The sequence below is a fragment of the Anguilla rostrata genome, chromosome 18, assembly GCF_018555375.3.
Source record: "Anguilla rostrata isolate EN2019 chromosome 18, ASM1855537v3, whole genome shotgun sequence".
NCBI classification, from domain to species: domain Eukaryota; kingdom Metazoa; phylum Chordata; class Actinopteri; order Anguilliformes; family Anguillidae; genus Anguilla; species Anguilla rostrata.
Genome location: NC_057950.1, coordinates 10,162,900 through 10,182,537, shown reverse-complemented (window position 1 = coordinate 10,182,537; position 19,638 = coordinate 10,162,900). Strand labels below are relative to the sequence as shown.

General features: G+C 44.9%; 1 protein-coding gene across 8 annotated transcripts in view; it reads right to left on the bottom strand.

The window, feature by feature from the left end:
• The window catches only part of pde10a (phosphodiesterase 10A), a 96,458-nt gene that overhangs the window by 9,240 nt on the left and 67,580 nt on the right, over nt 1–19,638 (bottom strand). For 6 of the 8 annotated variants that reach the window (XM_064318064.1, XM_064318063.1, XM_064318061.1 and 3 more), the window contains 13 exons: nt 12,658–12,686; nt 11,271–11,394; nt 10,750–10,799; nt 9,874–10,014; nt 8,226–8,381; nt 7,978–8,028; nt 6,242–6,300; nt 5,550–5,601; nt 3,790–3,932; nt 2,968–3,060; nt 2,087–2,273; nt 654–796; nt 159–242 (listed from right to left, as the gene is read on the bottom strand). In XM_064318064.1, the coding sequence (XP_064174134.1) occupies nt 159–242; nt 654–796; nt 2,087–2,273; nt 2,968–3,060; nt 3,790–3,932; nt 5,550–5,601; nt 6,242–6,300; nt 7,978–8,028; nt 8,226–8,381; nt 9,874–10,014; nt 10,750–10,799; nt 11,271–11,394; nt 12,658–12,686 (1,312 nt within the window). The remainder of the gene's footprint in view (nt 1–158; nt 243–653; nt 797–2,086; nt 2,274–2,967; nt 3,061–3,789; nt 3,933–5,549; nt 5,602–6,241; nt 6,301–7,977; nt 8,029–8,225; nt 8,382–9,873; nt 10,015–10,749; nt 10,800–11,270; nt 11,395–12,657; nt 12,687–19,638) is intronic. The other 2 variants (XM_064318062.1, XM_064318058.1) reach the window with 1 other exon arrangement.

The window sequence follows — 19,638 nt, the reverse complement described above, 5'->3', positions numbered from 1 at the left end:
GGGTTACAAAGAGCTCCTTGCCCTCATGCTCTGCATGGTGCTAAAAACTTGCGGGAGTTGGTATGGGCAAAGAGTTGGGTTGAAAGGAACAACGTCATCAAGGTCTAGCAGAAACAAATGTTTCCTGGCTTCACAGATCACCATGGAAACGTCCCTACCTGTTTTTCCCACAGGCGCTGTGGACCATGTACACAAAGACAGCTGGCCAGAGCTCCTCGAATGGACTTATGTCAAAATGGAACCTGGACAATAGACAAATGACAGTTTAAAAAAATAAAAGAAAGAGAAAAATGGGGTTAGCTGAGGGTTAGGGAACCTGTTTTTCTCCTGCTTCGTGAAATCTCTCTCCCCTTTCCAGATACAATTCTTTGATAGGTCTGGAGGGTGTCAACGTCAGTGTGATAGTTCGCAGATTCTATAATGGGACCAAGACCAGAAACAGAACCAGAACCAGAACCAGAACCAGAATCAAATGCTTCACAGAGTCTACAGCAGAACCAGTCAAAAGGGAGACAGTTTATAGCATCTAAAGCGGGGAAAGGGTACGGGGATTACTTAAGGTAACATATCGCCTAAAGGGGAATGTGCACCAGCAGGTGTGTGTATGTATGTGCACATGTACACCTGAGCGGGCAGCTGCAGGTGAAACTCACATCTCTATCTCCTTGTACATGGGCGCAGGCAGGGACAGCTGGGTGAGGGTCTTCCACTCCTCTGAGGTGCAGATGCTGTGGTAGGAAAGCTTCTCCATGGTCACTCTGTAGATGCACTCCGAATGTCTGATCCGGTGGTACATCTGTGCAGGTCCACGGGTGCCGACACAGAGACAGAGGCAATTTAAAATCTTAGAGAAGTCTGATCCGGATTCCCGTAAGTGTCAAATCTGCTGTCCAGGGTATTGTGCTCAAAAACTACATTTCAGCATTTCAGGCTCAGTTATGCGAAATACTTTCATTGGGAGTGCTGCATTCTGGGATACCCACAGATCTGGGTCGGCCAGGTCTGTTGGTATGCAACCCCAGCGGTAATGCACAGGCGGACTGAATACCCTCTCCCTGGCACTTTGAGCCAGATGCCACTCCAGGTCACACACTCACAGGGACATTATCCTCACCCCCCCACCCCCATCCCCCCCCAACCCCCATCCCCATCAATAAATCACAACTCCACCAAAGTGACTTACCTAGGCATGAGGCGTGAATTATGTCTAAATATAAATCCTATCGGCGGGATGGCGGTGGTACTCGTGGTCTTAAAATATTAACACGCCTCATCAATTTTAAAAACGCCACCGTGACGCGCTTGTTACGCACATGTTTCGCACTAAGGGTGAGTCAGACTCTATTGGGGGGGGGGGGGTAAGTCTCAAACTAATGCACTGCAGTGGCTCCACCAAAGACCGTTGTAATAATTTCTCTACTTAACACCTGCACGTAAACACATAAAAAATACAAAAAAAAACGACTGTGAGCAAGGACAGAGCCACTTCAGTTGGCTCAGGTCAACACAGAGGAAGAGCAGAAACAGCTATTATATCAGTTAAATTTGTGGACCATCTAAATTATGGCTGGCACCATCATTTTTGGTTAACATCTCGCATTGAAAATTTAAATTAATCACCAAACTTTGCCAAGCAGATGTGTCATTAGAAATTAAAACTGAGATCAGTCTTTGGCTTTTGGACAAATCAAAAATTCTTCCAGCTGACTCCTTTGGGCGCGTCAGTTATACAAGACTTATAACTGTAAGGACTGATTAATAAGTGCCATTAATTTTAAATGCTATGGAGTACACTGTGTGCAGCAGTATTAAGAACAAAACTGTAAAATATTCCTCACACCAGTGCTACCATGAACATTTTGAACTAAAATAAAAATTTTAATAGTCAATTTTATCTTTTTTCCTTCTCATATCTCACATCAAACTCCAGAGTATATCGAGGTATAAGCTGATCCTGGTCAAATCTGTCAACTCTCAGAGATTTTAAAGTCAATTTTAAGATCCAATATGACAATGCCTGGGGGGGAAACAAAATTGAGTTTACACTTCCTGTAGATGAATTAACTGAAATGTACAGGATACTCACGTTTGCACAGTGCAAGGCCAGTGCACAGAAGACAGCAAACATTTTGAAGTTGTTTTCGTCCGTTTTAGTGAAGGCACTTCCGCTGAGTTTGTTCACCATCTGTACGACACCTATTACGGTCCCCCGGCTCACGATAGGCATGCATAGAATGTTCCGGGTGGTGTAGCCAGTGTACAGGTCCACATCTCTGGGCAGAACAGAGAAAAACAAAACTGCAACATCAACTCATTTATCAACCGAGCAAGTGCTTTTATAGCCCCATGGTCATATTATAACATTCATGCATGATGATGACAATTTTCACTGACAATGACCCAAAAGTGTTAATGAATGTTCAACTATATTAAGATTTTGTATATAATTTGGGTTTTAAACGTTAAAATATATTTCTATTAATGTTGTAGAAATTTACTTTTCAATTGATGTTAGAACGTTAAAATAAACTATCTTCATTAAATCCAAATTCCACACCCTCCTATATTGGAATCGTGGCCCAAAATAACTTGCCCTCTAACAATCAATCACATGATTACACGAGCCATAAATAAATCGAATCATATCTATATCAAGACAGCAAAACATGGAGCAGTGGGAGTAGTGGGCTTCATCTACTGTTTCTACTCATCTAAAGCCGAAACGAGCCAATAAATGTAATCTGAACCTCTCCTAGTCAAAAACTGGACAAAACCCATGCAACCATCCAGTAAACACCAAGTAAAAACAAAAATAGCTGGAAAATAAACAAATTCAAGATTTAAGTCAAGTGTTCAAACCACATGTGCGGCAAACCATACTGGATCAGTTTGTCTGCAACACGCAGCAGCGTAGCGTGTGGATTAGAGAGTAAATGAATAGAATTGCGGGACGGTTTTTTATTTTACCTGTTGAAGCGAGGGTCTGCATAGGCATCTGGAATATTCAGAACCTCTCCCGTTCTGGCCACCTGTCCCGCTATTCCTTTATCTATAGAAAACCTGAAAAAAATGGGAAATGTGGGATTAAAAAATGGGAAATTTGGGGACATTTATTAGTGGACACAGCTTTCATGTACCAATTATGTTGTTTGGCTAAAGACAGCAAAGCCTGAATGGATAATATGCATCCACAACTGAAAATATTCCACATCCCTAGCCTGTGGCTCTACCAGCCAGGGGTTCAGTTGGCCATAATTGTGACAGCTGTGCTCGGCTGTCCTGTCAGACCATATCCCACTTTCTTCTCAGTCCGAGGGATTTTAGGGGAGGGCGGGAGCGTGGGGTGACTGGCATACTCTGCAAAGCGGCACATTACACGGGAACGTGGCCTGCCACGGCGCGCGGAGTCCACGCCGCAGAGGGTTTTAACACCTCCTCCCTGTGCCAGGGCTCTCTGCTGAACGCTGGGCAGCGCTCCACGGACACGGGCAGCGCAGTGAGGAACAGGTTACCACCGCAGGTCCAGAGCAAAGCTGCAAAGCGGCTACCGAACAACCAGCTGCCACCGGCGAACAAACCACAGCGGCAAACAAGAAAGGAGAATGTGATGTGGAACTAAACCGGTGAAACCAGAATTAAATTAAACAGGCAATTAAATAACATCAGTTTTTTTGGGTGTGGGTGGAGGGGGGGGGGGGGTATCTTTTATAGGGACAGAGCACGGCCTCTTACCCATCCCAAAATTGGCAGTCAAGTAAAAACAAATTTGACCAGCTGCCCCTCGCTCACCTGATTTCTTTGGTCTTCCTAAAGACGGGTTTTCCTTCATTTTCCTCCCCGATGTCGAACAGGTCCGAGTACAGCTCTTTGTTATTGTGATCCACCTGGAAGAGCGCACATCTGTCTGCGTTCACCAGGTTTTTTGCATATATCTGCAACACAAGATGGAGAGCCAGGGGTGAAACCCAAAGAACCGTAGGGACGCTGACCTTGACAACCCAGCGGACACCAGGCGACACCGCACAAATTAATTCCTAAGTGTTTATGAAAAGTCACACCTGCCAATGACACCTGCCAAGCGGTCAGACAGGGAAGATTAGGCGGAAAAACTCTAATCATCAGCAAACACCAAAGTAGTAAGCTTGCCAGATGCCTTTGTAGGCTTGCCAAATGCCTAAATTGTAAATTATACCTTGAAAACTGTAAATTGCAATCTAAAAAAAACAACAACAACAGATTGAGGTATAAAGCAAGCAGGTGAAGACAGTGTAATAATTATGGAGTGTTATAACTGAGACTCATTACATGCTTACACTACAGAGGTTTATTTGTAAGGGTGACGTTTTATTGCCCACCAGCTGAGGACCCCCTCAGGGCAACACAAGTTCAAATTGTACTGATCTTTTTTTTTTTTTTTTTTGGAGTGCTGAACATTGTTGTCGCTTATGTGTTGGATTGGGGTTTCACAGGGAAGGGAAACCAGGCTGACAACTACATTCGGAGCTTGGTCCGTGACGTCACTACTTTCTAGCGAATGAACAAAAAAGGCTGCTTAAATAAAGGGCACACGGTGAACCAGGACACAGTGTCTCCCTGAAAGCCACAGAGCAAACAGCAAATACGCGTTAAAGATCAACATAAAACCTATCCCCACGGTGATTAATTACCCAACTCTCATTACAGCCTAATTACGCTGAGACTGTACCTGCCAGCGTACCTGCCGCTGGATGGGGCCTCTGAGGTGTCAGCTGTTCAGCTGCTCTACGCGAGACAAAGAGCACTCTCGCTCGCTACCAAACCGAGTAGCCGGCTGTCGCCGGAGCTGAAGATGGCGTCTGGATCACATGACCTGATGCTCTGCCATGGCTAATGTTGACTAATGTGAGCTCAAGAGACATTACACCCGGCTGCCAACCAATAAGCCCAGTGCATTCCATTATAGAATTACTGCATATAAAACCCCTGTGTCATATCACAGCATAATATATATATATATATATATATATATATATATGGACAGGTGACAAATAAAAGGAAAAACCAACATAAAGATTTGGGCCACCACAACCCACCAGAACAACTTCAATGCACCTTGGCATAGATTCTAAAAGTCTCCGGAACTCTACTGGAGGGATGGAATGCCATTCTTCCAAAAGATATTCCCTCATTTTGTGTTTTGATTGTGGTGGTGGAGGGCACTCCCTAACATATCGGCGTTCCAAAATCTCCCATAGGCGTTCAACTTGGTTGAGATCTGGTGACTGCAAAGGCCATAGCATTTGATTCGCATCATTTTCATACTCATCAAACCTTTGAATGTCCTCTCATACCCTACGGATGGGGGCATTATAATCCTGGAAGAGGCCACTCCCATTAGGATAGACATGTTTCATCATAGGATAAATAAACAAGAAGGACATTTCACTGCCAATCAGAAAAAGGTTCAGAAGACCTAAGAGTGTGGGCATAGCAGGCAAATCTGCAGTCCTCCCAGTCAATAAATACATCAAATATATCTGACATAAACAGCTAAGCCCAAATACACTTACCATAATATGTTCAAGTAGTGAATCTATTGCCACGATGTTATCGAAGTAGGTTCTGTCGAAAACAAATGAGAGAGGAAGAGAAGCCACAGCTGTGTCAGACATTTAAAAAGCACTCTTTCTTGCTTTACTGCAGTCATATTAAATTAATGAAGAATCATAGCTATTGGTGTGGCAACAGAAAGAAAGCACCAGGGCCTCTTCCATTACAGTCATAAACCACTGTGAATGCATTTCAACTGCTGGCTGCGAATAACCAAATAAAACAAAACAAAAAACTTCATATAATCACAAGTTATTTACTGTGGCACACGGTAGATAGAAAAAAAGCCTTAAGATATAGCATTAATATACAATAACAACCCTGCCTCATTGCATTAATGGTTTTAATATCCCTACCTAACAGTCAATGCCTTACGTCGTAAATGTCTACATGTAAACTTATGCAGACATTTACAAAGGCACTGACAGTTAGAAATTGCAACTTTTTGCCGTCACTTTAGGACACAGTACAATTACAGTAGAGTACAATTCCCCCATCAGGGGATTTATACCTACAAAATAAATTAATATTTATTTATACCACTAGAAATAAATCTTGTGCTCTCAGCACCACCACCACTCCTATGTACTGCCTGAGCTTCTCACTGTCACCACCCACCCCCACATCCCATGTGACAGGAAGTAATTCTTACTTTGAAACATCCAACAGGAAGTCATTGAGTTCAGTCTGTTTGGCCAGGCCCCTGCATACCTGGGGAGACAAAGAACAAGTTTAAGGGAAGAATGGAAAGATAGAGAGGGAACGAGAACAAAAGCGAGAGAGAGACAGACACAAACAATGGTGTTGCTGTTCTGAAATCTTCCCAGTTGTAATCAGGAATATGAATCTGGAAGAACCCTATTAAGGTAATAATATCTGAAATATGCAGCTGTAGTGAGACTGAACCAATGTGATCACTAGTAAATTGGAAAACAACATATGTTCTAAAGCAGAGGGAATTAATATTGCATATTAATGTTATACAGAGGTATGCAGAAACATTAAAAATAATTAAATGACTATAAGAATATTTTTGTTTGGTGGGACACAGACACGTAGTTAATGAAAAAGACAAAAAAATCTACAAACAAGCATAGTCCTTGGCATGAAATTCATAATCCATCATTGGTGTGTCCAACAGAGTGACTGGAGCTAAGCAAGCTGAGCTTGGAGGATTCAATAGGAACAGTCATGTTTTGGAGCCTGACCTCTGAACTCTGAATAAAACTGGGCTTGCAACCATGACGTTGTGGGTTCGATTTCCAGGTGGGACACCATGAGCGAAACTTGGAGCAAGGTACATAACCTGAATTTCTTCAGTTAATATCTAGCTTTATGAATGTAACGTATGTTAAAAGAATGTAAGCTGTGTTAGCAGGTCTACCAAATGCCTATATTGTTATATTATAAACAGCTCAGTCAATAACATAAGGCACCTGGCACGTGCTCAAAACTTAAAGGTCAAGAGGTCATATTTGACCTATTGTACATTAAACAGTTAATGTGACCAGGTATGTGGACCCAGGGCCCCGTGAATCCCAGGTGGTCTTGGAAGACGTCACTCTGTTCCCCCCACCAGATGGTCCGGCGCCCAGCGTGGTCTTGGGTGCGTGGAGACGCCAAGACGCCGTGTCATTAACCAGTAGCAACTGTTCATTCACAAACAAGGCTGCCGCGCGGTAATTGGTCCTCGGGAGACAGAGGTGTTTAACACACAGAGCCGCTGATTAGGGAGAAAGCTGACTAACAGCACAGTCCCAGTGCACCGCGGATTTCAGGCTCGGGAGCAGCTCACAAACACATGTACTGTACCAGGCGACTCCTACAGAACAACACGTCAACCCTGACTCAATAACATGCGTACCGAGCCGAGCAGCTCGCAGAAACACGCGCGCTAGGCGCAAGCGTGCCCGACATAGCACGGTAACTCGCACTTAGAAATAATCAGCACAGAGCAGCTTGTGAGCTCATACACGAAAACAAGTCTGCTACGCCAAGGAGCCTTCTAGTTTGCCTATAACCATGTACATAATCCATTGTGCCTGCTATAACACAGTCCAAAATATTATAAATAAATAAAAGACTGCATTACTTGCTCACTAAAAAACATTTAAATGTTCCATTTCCGTTCATATGAGACAGATAAACAATGTCTACAGCAGAAATGATAACAAAAGGTATGTGAAATGTAACTGTTGCACGCCACACATGCTATGCATCTTACTGCTAGCGTTAGCAACATGTCCACTCTGGAGAACCTCGTGTAGAACTGCTGGAAAGTTCATCAAAACTTCGCTCCCAACATGGATGCAAAGCAAAGATAAACAGACCAGCTTTTAGCCTGCAAAAGAAGCAAAATTTTTCTTGTATTCGGTCTGAACAACATACCTGCACTTGATGAATGGCCACAGAGGCCCATGCTAAATTTGCCGTGGCAACCTGGGGAATCAGAAACACATGGACACGTGCTAAGTTGTTACGTTCAAGTTAATCTCCCTAATAAGTCCCTGTAGCTCCCATGTACCTGGTCCCCTGACCACCTCCTCCCCCTAAACCCTCACACACCCCACCCCACCCCACCCTACCTCTCCCCGTCACCGCCTGCTGTTCCCTCCCTCCCTCCCTCCGTGCCTCACCTCCTGGTGGCTGAGGTTGAAGGGCTCCCGGCCCCACTGGCGGTGGAGCTCCAGGATGGCGATGAGATCTCCGATGGCGGTGAGGATGGGTAGACACAGAACAGAATGAACGCGGCTCCCTGAGTCCTGCCCTGTGCCGTGGGGGAAGCGCTCGTCCTGGGGAGAGGACACGGGACAGCACACGGAATCACGCGGGAGCCCTGTCCTACAGCACCTGCAACACACACCTGTACAGCTTGTCCAGTAAAGTAGTGCCGCTTTCCACAGGAAGCCTTTGCATCCATCTGCTACTCATTTGCCATTGTGATTGCATGAAAATATTGTCCGACTGTGTTTATAAATGTAACTTTGAAAGTACGGGACTGCGACACTGTCATTTGTTTTTGTGTTGCCTGCAAATGCTTGACCCTTTTAAAAAATGCAAAACTGAATTCACAAGGACTATTTTGAAGAAACACAGACATTGTCATAGTGCTAGTAGCATCAATTCTGATCTCACAATGTCAGTGACAACCTGTGGCTCAGCTATAGTGCTCATCAATTACTCACAATGGATCAGACAACACATGACAGTGCCAAAGGAAGAAATAATAAGAGTAATAATACTGGACAGCATTTATTGACATTCATGGAAAATACTTCTTGAGATTCCAAAAGTTACTGTACCCTGGACACTGTAGCTCACCTCTGTTGATCTCCTTATCATGAAAAAACAGATTCAAGACCACTGATCAACGAACCTGTACAGGAGTGTGCAATAGCAGCAGGAGCCATTTGCCCATTTTACCTCAAGACTTCAAGAGTGGAAATGGCATCCAAATCTATCCCGAAATGTATCCGCTACTACAGCTACGTCAACTGATTGCCACCATCTTAGTTGACAGTATATCAACTTGAAGCCATGAAGCGCTGACTATAAAATTTTAGCAACCTAAATTAATCAGCAAGTTAGCCAGACGTTTCCTTTACTATGTGACACATTAAATTAGACACATACAATGAGCTCCATAATGTCTGGGACAAAGACACATATTTTTCTTGATTTGGCTCTGTGCTCCATAATTTTTGATAATCGAATATTCAAATATGGTTGAAGTGCTATAATTTAAGGGTATTTTTATACACTTTGGTTTCACCATGTATAAATTACAGCACTTTTTATACATAGCCCCTTCATTTCAGGGCATAATGGTGCCCTTTGTCCCAAACATTATGAAGCTCGCTATATATATATAATTAGATAATTAGCTATATATACACACATGTACGCACGCGCGCACACACCGCAGGGCAAACAATTAAAATGGCAGTCTCTGTTCTTGCTGAGAAGGTAAGATATGTCCTAGATGCGAAAGAATCAAAGTAGGTCAGAGGAATAATCCTCTCAGCCTTTCAGTGATGAACAGAGGTGTAAGAAACGAACCAGTGGAGTGATTAGGACTCTGTGGGGCCAGCCGAACTTGGTGTAGGCCATGACGACGTAGAAGGCAAAGATGGCGGCTTTGTTAGGTGGGAAGGATGTTACCTGGTTGCAGCCATAAGCATTGGTTTGGCTGGGACGTACGGTAGGCTATGGCACAGTGGGAGGCAACGGCGGGAGTGTAGGCTTTGACACGGAGGAGGAGACGGACGTGTTCGCGGCCCTCACCCCCAGGATGTCCTCCACCAGCAGTGTTTTGCGCGTCTTGGCGACGTGGGCGGCGATGGTGGTGCCAAACGCGATGGGGCCAGAGGGGATGAGGCCTGGAAGCCCCTCCTTTGCTCCAGTCGGGGTGAACAAACATAAACTCTGGAAAACACCCAAAAACAGTACATGTTCTCTCCTCTCCAAAAACTGTTTTCACTACAACCACTATCTGATAAAATAAAATAAATGCTGTGTGTGTGTGTGTGTGTGTGTGTGTGCATGTGTGTGTGTGTGTGTATGCGTTGTAAGTGTAAAAACTACAGTTAACACAAAATAGCTGTTTCAGTTTATTTGACCACTCTGCTTTGAGACACCAATAAAGACAATGAAAACTATTAAGCGTCTATGCCCTGACCGGGCAAGGCAGCTGTAACAACAACAAAAAGAGTGTTTATAATTTCCCCTTCAGACTCCGTGGTACCACAGACATCACAGCAGAGGCAAGTAGGGGAGACAAGCGGGAGGAGGGGAAACGGAGGGAAGCAAAACTGGATTTGAAAGCAAAACTGGATCTGCTTCCCTTGATCTACATTGCTGCTGCAGTGGAAGGGCAACAATATCTATCATCAAAGTCTCTTAACTCTAACAAACTGAATTAATCCACACTGCAGATCATAAAATAATTTATAGACTAAGATTTCAGTGAGGGCTATTCAACCTTTGTTCACTTCAACAGAGCCAGGATAGCTCTGTTCTGCAACAGACTGAAATTCCACCACCAGCCCAAATTAAAAGTGTGTAAGTTAAGTTGCTTGTCACAATGGAGGACAGCGTTGTAGGGTGTTGTGATTGTCTCCAGTCCAGAACTGAGACTATTTTTTTTCAAATGGTACTTACATTGTTGCATTCTCCAAGAAAATAAAGTGCAAATCCATCGGCTTTCGTGGCTGTAAAACAAAAAAGAGAGAGGCAGTTGCACAATGCAAGTCAGCCCAGTACGCCCGCTTCCAAGCGCAAATGGCATTCAGCCTTAGAAGAGGATCCAAGTTTGACCGGCCATAATAGAACCTGTGTTTGCAGTTCCCCGACATGATGTGCAATAACAAGTCCCTGTTGGAAGCTTAATGAACGTTCAACTGTCAGATGTCCCCCTGGCTATGGAGGGGTTACAGCTGCCAAAGGTTAAAGGTCAAAAGCTCAAAGGTTAAACTTGTATGTTCACACTTCCTCCGACACACTTGATGCGGTCAGAGCAGCGGTGTGGAGCAGCGCTTCGGAGCAGCAGTGCAGAACAGTGGACAGAGCAGCAGTATACGGTAGGAAATCATAATCCTGAACTGGGCCGTCATCAGTTAAATAAAGCTTTAAAATCAGGACGTGGGCGGGACAGCGCTGGGCTCCAGCCAGCTGAGGCCTACCAGTTTTGATGATGTTGCACAACTCGTAGAGCAGGAGCTTGTTGTCCCCTCCAGTGTCCAGACGCTGCTCCATGTAGCTGTTGAGCTCGTACACCACGCCCTGCATATTGCTGTCCTGGTACTGCTGGACACAAGAGAGAAACACACCATGCAAGTCGCCGAACTCATGGCCGTCACACAACCCCACACGGGAGATTACCAGGAGATGGACCCCTTCCTGCTCCGGCATTGCCACAGTGATGCATTTCCCAACCCAATTAAGGCGTAGGAAAAAAAAAAAAGCATTCATATGAAAAACAGTACATGCCATGTCTCAACAGGACCCAAATCAAATCCACACAAGCAGAAGCCAAGTTTTCAGCTGAAACACCAGAATGCCAATTGACTGCACTGTTGACATGCAGCCAGTGTGGCAAACAAACATAAGCTGCGGGCACACAGCCTTGGCTTCTTTCCTTCTACTATTGGTCCTTTCTGAAGTCTTTCTCTGGCATTCTGGGAAATGGTCCATGCATTGGTTTATTCAACTCCGACCTACTCCCTTCACCCCTTGCTCCTGCCAAATTATACACCAGGGCCCAACCGGCACACTGACACCCACAGAGAGGCCATAACCACTCTGCAACTCTCACTACAACTGCCAGAAATCTGCGCAAGAATATTATTACATAACACTGGGCCCTGTGAGCAGAGAGAGAGAGAGACAGAGAGAGTGAGAGGGGGAGGGAGAGAGGGAGGGAGAGAGAGAGCAGACACAGAAATGGACTGTGTCTGTGTCTCTCCCTCATTCTCTTTCTTTCTCTCTTTGTCTTTCTCTTTCTCTCTCCCTCCCTTTCTTTTTCTCCTGGAAGGGGTCAGTAAGGGACGGTGGGCAAGAGGCATATTAGGACGACCTCCGGGGACGCGATCCATCCACATCCTGTTTTTCCAGACGTATGAATGACGCACTGAGGGGCCCCCTGGTACACACCCCTAGCCCCTCCCCTCTTCCCCATAATCCTTTGCGCCGCACTCTGCTTGCAAGGTCTGCAGCACACAAAAACCCAACCACACACTGCTGTTTCAGCATAGAGTAACCTTACCACTGCCTACCTTATGCAGGCTAGTGTTCCTTCTGCTACTCTGTAAAGCTTTGTGTCAGTTCTCTGAAAAATGTGCCATAAAGAAAATTGATTTGATTTGATCCAACAGGGCATTGTGTGCTCTGATGACATATGAAAAGCAGTACACCAAAACTCCGGGACTATACCCCCACACATCCCATTTCACATTCAGCTAATATTGATGAAGCAGCCCACATGAATTCAGTCTTGCATCAGACAAGACTTGTCCTTTACACTCGCATGCACGTACACACACACACACACACACAAGACGTTATACTTACCCTGCTGACTTCTTTTGAGGAGGAATCATCTGTGAAGAAAGGAAGCAGACCTTTGATTAGTGGGAAACTAGAAAGACTAAGTTGAGAGATAAAAAATAGTTTAAAAAAATAATAAAATACATTAAAAAAGTCTAAAAACTGTATATGAAACATTGGTTGTCCAGGCTAGCTTCATCACCTGACAGAATATCTGACAGTGGGTAATACTGTCACTCACTCACGCACTCGCTCACACACACACACCACCACCACCAACAACAACAACAAAAATAAAAACACAACACAACTTGTTCAGATAATTGGCCAGTGGCTTCCCAATCAATTACACAAGCTTTCATCAGAGACCCAATTAGCGTGCATAATAATAATGAAAAAAAAAAAAACAACAGTCCACAGTAAAGGCGTCTCCACAAATTGTTTAAATAGATTAACAGATTAATTACTGCATTCATAATGCCAGTTTAGGGATTTCAAGTGCTGGGGTAGGTGGAGTGCGGTTTTTTCAAACTGAAAGATGGTGGGTGTGGTTTCTAAGCTCTTCCGCGTCATCTACGCACAGCTGTGGCCTTCAGTCTACATGTCTGCCAAATAAAAGCGATAGATCCAGCCAATGGGAGCAGAGGAAGACCTAATAAAGTGCACATCCCCCCTTGATGTCCTTAACATATTCCTGTTTGGGATGTGAGGGAGATCTTTTTCTCCATTAGGAGAGCCATCAGTTCATCAGGGACAGAGGGAGAGAATGGAACAAATGCATCTGAATTGCTTTGTGAATTTTCCAGTATATGCACAAAAGTAAAAAAAAAAAAAAAAAAAAATGTCTTAGGCATTATAGCTACACACTAATTTGTCTTTGTGTCAGAAGACAGAATCCTTTAATATGATAATTTAAAAAATTTATTAAAAAAGCAGACCAGAAACAATAAGATAATCTAACATAAAACTATATTACATAATTATAAATTACCTGTTACAAGAGTCACACAATCTAATCTAAAAAATTCCTGAGCACTGTCTAATCACATATTTTCGACGAGGAACAAACGAGAAATCAAACAACTATGACCTAGAGTACAGTATTCTGCATTCTGTGTTCATTTCTGAGTCTACTCTGATAACTATGAGCTTTAATTCTACAGGATATTTAATCAATTTGACAAATATCTCAGAAAACAAAAAGGCACAACCTGTCATTCCGGTATCGACAATTACCACAGAGCAAAGAGTGAGCACTAATACAAAATGGGCTACACCATATACAGTCCCCCTGACCTTGCGTCAGCGCAACACCTAATCCAATATTCATTTTATTCAACGGTGCAGAAAAATTTCAAATCCACAGCTTGATGGACCGAACTGTTAAAACAGCCTTATAAAAACTAAGACAACATGCTAAATGAGAGGAGAAAAATAAGCACTTTTATAATGCAGGGAAGCAGTGTACTACTATCTGTTCGACGTTTTCACACGTTATTTCAGTGTTGGTGGTAAAACTACAGATTTGCAGCTCCAGGAGCTATTTTAGCGTGTACCCAAGTCCCATGCAGACGCAGGATGACGTAGACACAGAGGCACGGAGCAGAACGTCCTGCAGCTGAAATGTAGGGCTGTGTGTGTGTGTGTGTGTGTGAGAGAGAGAGAGAGAGAGGGAGAGACAGAGAGAGAGAGTATTTGTCTAAAAGTGTGCGTCTGTGTCCGTTTGCACAAGCGTGTACACACATGTCTTCGTACGTGTACTTGTATGCATGTGAATTTTAAAAAATGTGTGTGAATCTCATTGCGTGCATGCTAAGGGGAAAACATAATGTTATAACATACCTGCGTGTGTGTGTGTGTTGTGTCTGTGTCTGTCTGTGAGTCTGGGTGCGTGTGTCTGTACCTGTCTGTGTGTGTGTGTGTTTGTGTGTGTGTGTCCGTGTGTATGTGTGTGCGGTGTCTGTATCCGTGTGTATGTGTGTGTGTGGTGTCTGTGTGTGTGTGTGTTTGTGGTGTCTGTGTCTGTCTGTGAGGCTGGGTGAGTGTGTGTGTGTGTGCGCATGTGTGTGTGTGAGTGTGTGTGTGTGTGTGTGTATCTGTCTGTCTGTGTGTGTGTGTGTGTGTGTGAGTATGTGTGTGAGTGTGCATGTGTGTGTACATGTGTGTGTGTGAGTGTGTGTATCTGTCTGTCTGTGTGTGTGTGTGTGTGTGAGTATGTGTGTGAGTGTGCATGTGTGTGTACATGTGTGTGTGTGAGTGTGTGTTAGCTGCATTCTGCACTCAGTCTGTCAGGCTTGCGTGTGCCCCCAGGCTCTGGTCCAGAGGTCCCTCCCATTCACACCGCGGGGTCAGCTGGAGTCTGTGTGCTGGGAGGACTCTCAGGTTACATGCCGGCGTCCCATATTGTGCCAGAATGGCGCTAAGCTTGCAGTAAATACTGTACGAGAAGACAAACGTGTTCCTGGAGAACACGCTGCCAACTGAAGAAACTCACACGCACGTGCAACACTCGTGTGATGACGCAGCAGCATGACCCAGGCTTGACAAGCACGCCAAAGAACCACAGCTGGGTTTGGTTGTAATAAAACACCACTAAAAAGTCAGGCAGAAAACCAACACAATATCGGCAGTGCCAAAAACACAATATGTGTTTTCAGAAGAGGAGTAAGTGTGCACACTACATGGCCAAAAGTATGTGGACACCTGACAACCAACACCTCATCCAAAATTATGAGCATTAATATGGAGTTGGTCTACCCTTTGCTGCTATAACAACCCCCACTCTTCTGGGAAGGCTTTATACTAGATGTTGGAGAATTGCAGCATGGATTTGCTTCCATTCAGCCGGAAGAGTATTAGTGAGGCCGGGCACTGATTGGGCGGTTAGGCCTGGCTCGCAGTTGGCTTTCCAACTGATCCCAAAGGTGCCGGGTGGGGCTAAATTCAGGGCCCTGTGCAGGCCAGTCAAGTTCTTCCCCGCAGTTGACAAAACCATTTCTACATGGACCTCGCTGTGTGCCCAGGGGCATTGTCATGCTGAAACAGGAAAGGGCCTTCCCTAAACTGTTGGGGAAGCACATAATCGTCAAGAATGTGACTGTATGCTGTAGAATTGTGATCTGCCTTCACTGGAACTAAGGGGACTAGCCAAACCCACAAAAAACAGTGTTAAGAACGTAGCATACAGTTCATAAATGCATACTATATATCCAAACATAAGCCTCTCTATATACAGTACAATACTGAGTACAATAACAAAATAAGCCGCTATGTACTTTCAGTCTTATAACTTATCCAGAGGTGTTAGTTTCGATGACGTGAACAGGAAATGAAGCCTTACTACACTGATCAGGCATTCAGGGTTGAAGGAAGCATTCCCAACACCCCAGTTACTAGGGTTTCCCTCCCTAACCACAGATCCTTAACAGGGAACTACACTCTAAAATCACATATTGAAAGCAAATTTCTCTGTTCAACATTCAGCATTGTTAAAAAAAATTAAAAAATTAAAAAAACACAAGCCCGCTAAAATATACCAACTTGTAGATGGCAGTCTTCCGACCTGCTAAAATGTTCCTGCGTTTTAGGTCTCCAGGGCAACCATAGCCACTCTCAGTGCAGTAGTTAACAAGGGCTGTTTGGGATGCAGGATGTGACAAGTAAGACATGAGAACCACAACTAAGCAAATTGAATCTTTGAACAGTGGAGGGATCAAAAAAGCACAAGAACACAGAATTAGGGTTTTCTTTAACTTAAACCTTTGAAATTCTGACAATTCAAAAAGCATTATTTGAACAAATCAGTCAAACTTGGAGGTGCCTTTACATATTTCCACCATAATGGATGAACCGGGACACATGCATGTGCTCACACAAATACACATACTGTATATGGGTGTGGCCTTGCTCTCACACACAGGAGTGCATGCCTCCATGAGTCCATGAACTGCACAGAGCGGCTCATCAGTCTACAAACCCCTCCATCAGCACAGCCTCCCGCGGCTTGAATCACAGGATACTCCACTCCACGGCTAATCGATACGGTGACTCAGTGTTTCGGTCTGTGGTCAACCAAGCGGTCGGCCATGCAGTTATTTTTTTGTGATCAACCTGTGGTGACTCAACGGTCGGCCCCCAGTCGGTTTGTGGTCAGTCTGTACTGTGGCCCAGAAGTCTGTCAATGGTCAGTCCGTACTGCGGCCCAGAGGTCTGTCAATGGGCAGTCCGTACTGCGGCCCAGAGGTCTGTCAATGGTCAGTCCGTACTGCGGCCCAGAGGTCTGTCAACGGTCAGTCCGTACTGTGGCCCAGAGGTCTGTCAATGGGCAGTCCGTACTGTGGCCCAGAGTTCTGTCAACGGGCAGTCCGTACTGTGGCCCAGAGGTCTGTCAATGGTCAGTCTGTACTGTGGCCCAGAGGTCTGTCAATGGTCAGTCCGTACTGCGGTCCAGAGGTCTGTCAATGGTCAGTCTGCTCACAGCAAGCGGCCGGTGGGGGTGACCTGGCAGTCAGTCTGCACTCAGTAGGTGAACAGTCAGAGGTGACTCAATGGTCTGTCTGCGGTTGTTTAGGTGTGACTCAGCAGTCTGTGCACACTGAGAATGCTGACTGCCAGACATTTGAAATGCCAGTACTATCATTCCTGCTGCTAAGAGACCAGCCCCTACCCCACCCAAACCAACCCCACCCCACTCCCCCTTCACCCCAAGCCTTCTCTCTCCCCATCATGTGGCTAAGGAGGCTGGGGGGCCCATGTGATGGGGACGTCCCACTGTCTGTAGCCCCTGCAGGTTGAGCAGCCGCGGGGGGGCGGGGGGGGGGGGGGGTTTGCTTGTCTTCCACACAAGCACAGCATTGTCTCTCTGCGGCCGTCCTCCAAGCAGGCCGATAAATATCATCAGCTGCTTCCAGCAAGCCCCACATCAGAGCAGCACAGGGGCTGCACACAACCCCACCCTGCCTCCCTCCCTCCCTCCCTCCCTCCACTAACCCACTCATTCTCTATGATAAGTCTACTCCATGCTGGCCTCTACGCATCCTTAACTACTACTTCTGTACTACTAACCCTCACTACTATACCCTTAGTTTGCTGCACACTTATCCACTTGAAGTTAATTCAACCCACCCGTATTCCGGGCAGCTCTCTCCGCTCTACCCAGAGGTCAGGAACATCATGACAAGACTGAATCTTCGATTTAGGAGAAGTAAAAATGGCCACCATCCAAAGCTAACATAACTGTGGCCAGAGTGTTGGGATGCCACGTTAAGTGTGAAACTTCTGCATCGCCTCAATTCGCATTACAGCTGCGGTGCGAATCAGTCACGAATAAAGCCATTTCACAAAGACCAATCAGACTTCTTCCTTCGCTTTTTTTAAAGCTCCAAATCCGCATTAAAGTGGAACAAGTGGAACATTATTCTAATAATTTTCCACTTTGACGTTCATTCCAAGACAGCCATCTAGAAGAATGTGTTCTGTTTGACGAGTAGAGGATGTAAAAAAAAAAAAGAGATTTTCTCCCTCGCTGATACCGTACAGTATATGTTGTGCACGGTGACAGGATTCGATATAATTAGCAGTTGTGGCCACTAGGGGGCCAGGCAGTCATTCCTCCTCTCATATTTGTTTTAATGATAATTTCAGCCACCCTTTTCTCTGGCAGACAGTAGTATCTTCCTCTGTCCCTCGCTAAGGCATATCACATCCCTACTCCTGAACGAAACCCTAAAAAGCCAGGAAACATGACTTTTTCCAAACAAAAAAAGGTCGGAAAAGTCCGTGTGCTTTTCCGCTAGGCTTTGACAGGCTAGGCTTTAAACTTTATCTCCATCAATTCTTGTTGCCAGGTGCCTGATGTAATCCTCAAATGCAAATTCCAGGCTCAGCATTTTTATCTCCTTTTTTCAATGAAAAACATGTGAAGTCTGACGAAGGAGAGAAATGAAGTTAACGAAGGAGCGTGTTTCGGGCATGGGGGGGAGGGAGGGGGGGGGGGGGGCGGTGGTGGTTGTCAGCACTTTCAGACTGAGGGAAATTGACCACAGATGTAGTGCGGTCCAGCCTGACCCAGTCTGCTTACCCCCCCCCACCCTCTGTAGGAGCGTATGGTCCACGTTGGGCCACGGCCCCTGTGCGTATCCGGGGGAACACAGTGACCTGGTTTTTCCCTCCTGAACCGGCTGGGATTGCAGCACCTCGGGCAGCCTCCACGCAAGAGGAAAACCACACAGCGTCTCGCTTTCAAGGAGAACCCACAGAAACCCGAGCACGTCAAACAGCAGGCCTCACACACAGAGGCACATTCACCCCGAGTACACGCTGCAGTCAAATATTACCTTACATCAGGACATTTAGCAGACACTATTATCCATAGCAACTGACACAGATTACATTTTTACATACAATCAATTTATTATATATATACATACATACACACGCACATCCAAACGGAGGTAATTCAGGTTAAATGCCTTTGCTCAGGCAACAACCCCCCTGGGAATCAAACCCAAACTATTGACTTGCCCTGCCCTGTTCCCTAACTATTATGCCACACACAGCTTAAAGCACACTGCTTTCACCCGGCCTGTGCTGAGGAGAAAAACGAACAGGGACGCAGGTAATGTTCATCTGAGCTCTATTTTCTTTTCTTTTTTCCCATTTTCCTTTTCTTTTTTGTTTTGTCTGGTGATATTTCAGATTATTCATCTGAACGACAGTGTCGTGCTTTAACTATCCCAGAATTCATCATCAGAACAACAAAATTCTAGACTAAAACAAAATGTTATACTGCATACGAAACATATAATAATACAAGTGCAATGGCATGTTTTGAATTTTTAGGGTTAAAAAAGCTTCAGCCCAAAAACAAACCCGATATTCTTAAGACCAGGAAAATCAGCTCATCACGTGTCAATACTGTTTGCACAAAAACATTTGGTCAGATTATTATAATTTTTTTACCATCAAGTTACGCACTTTTTTTTTTTTCTTTCTCTGAGGAAGGGC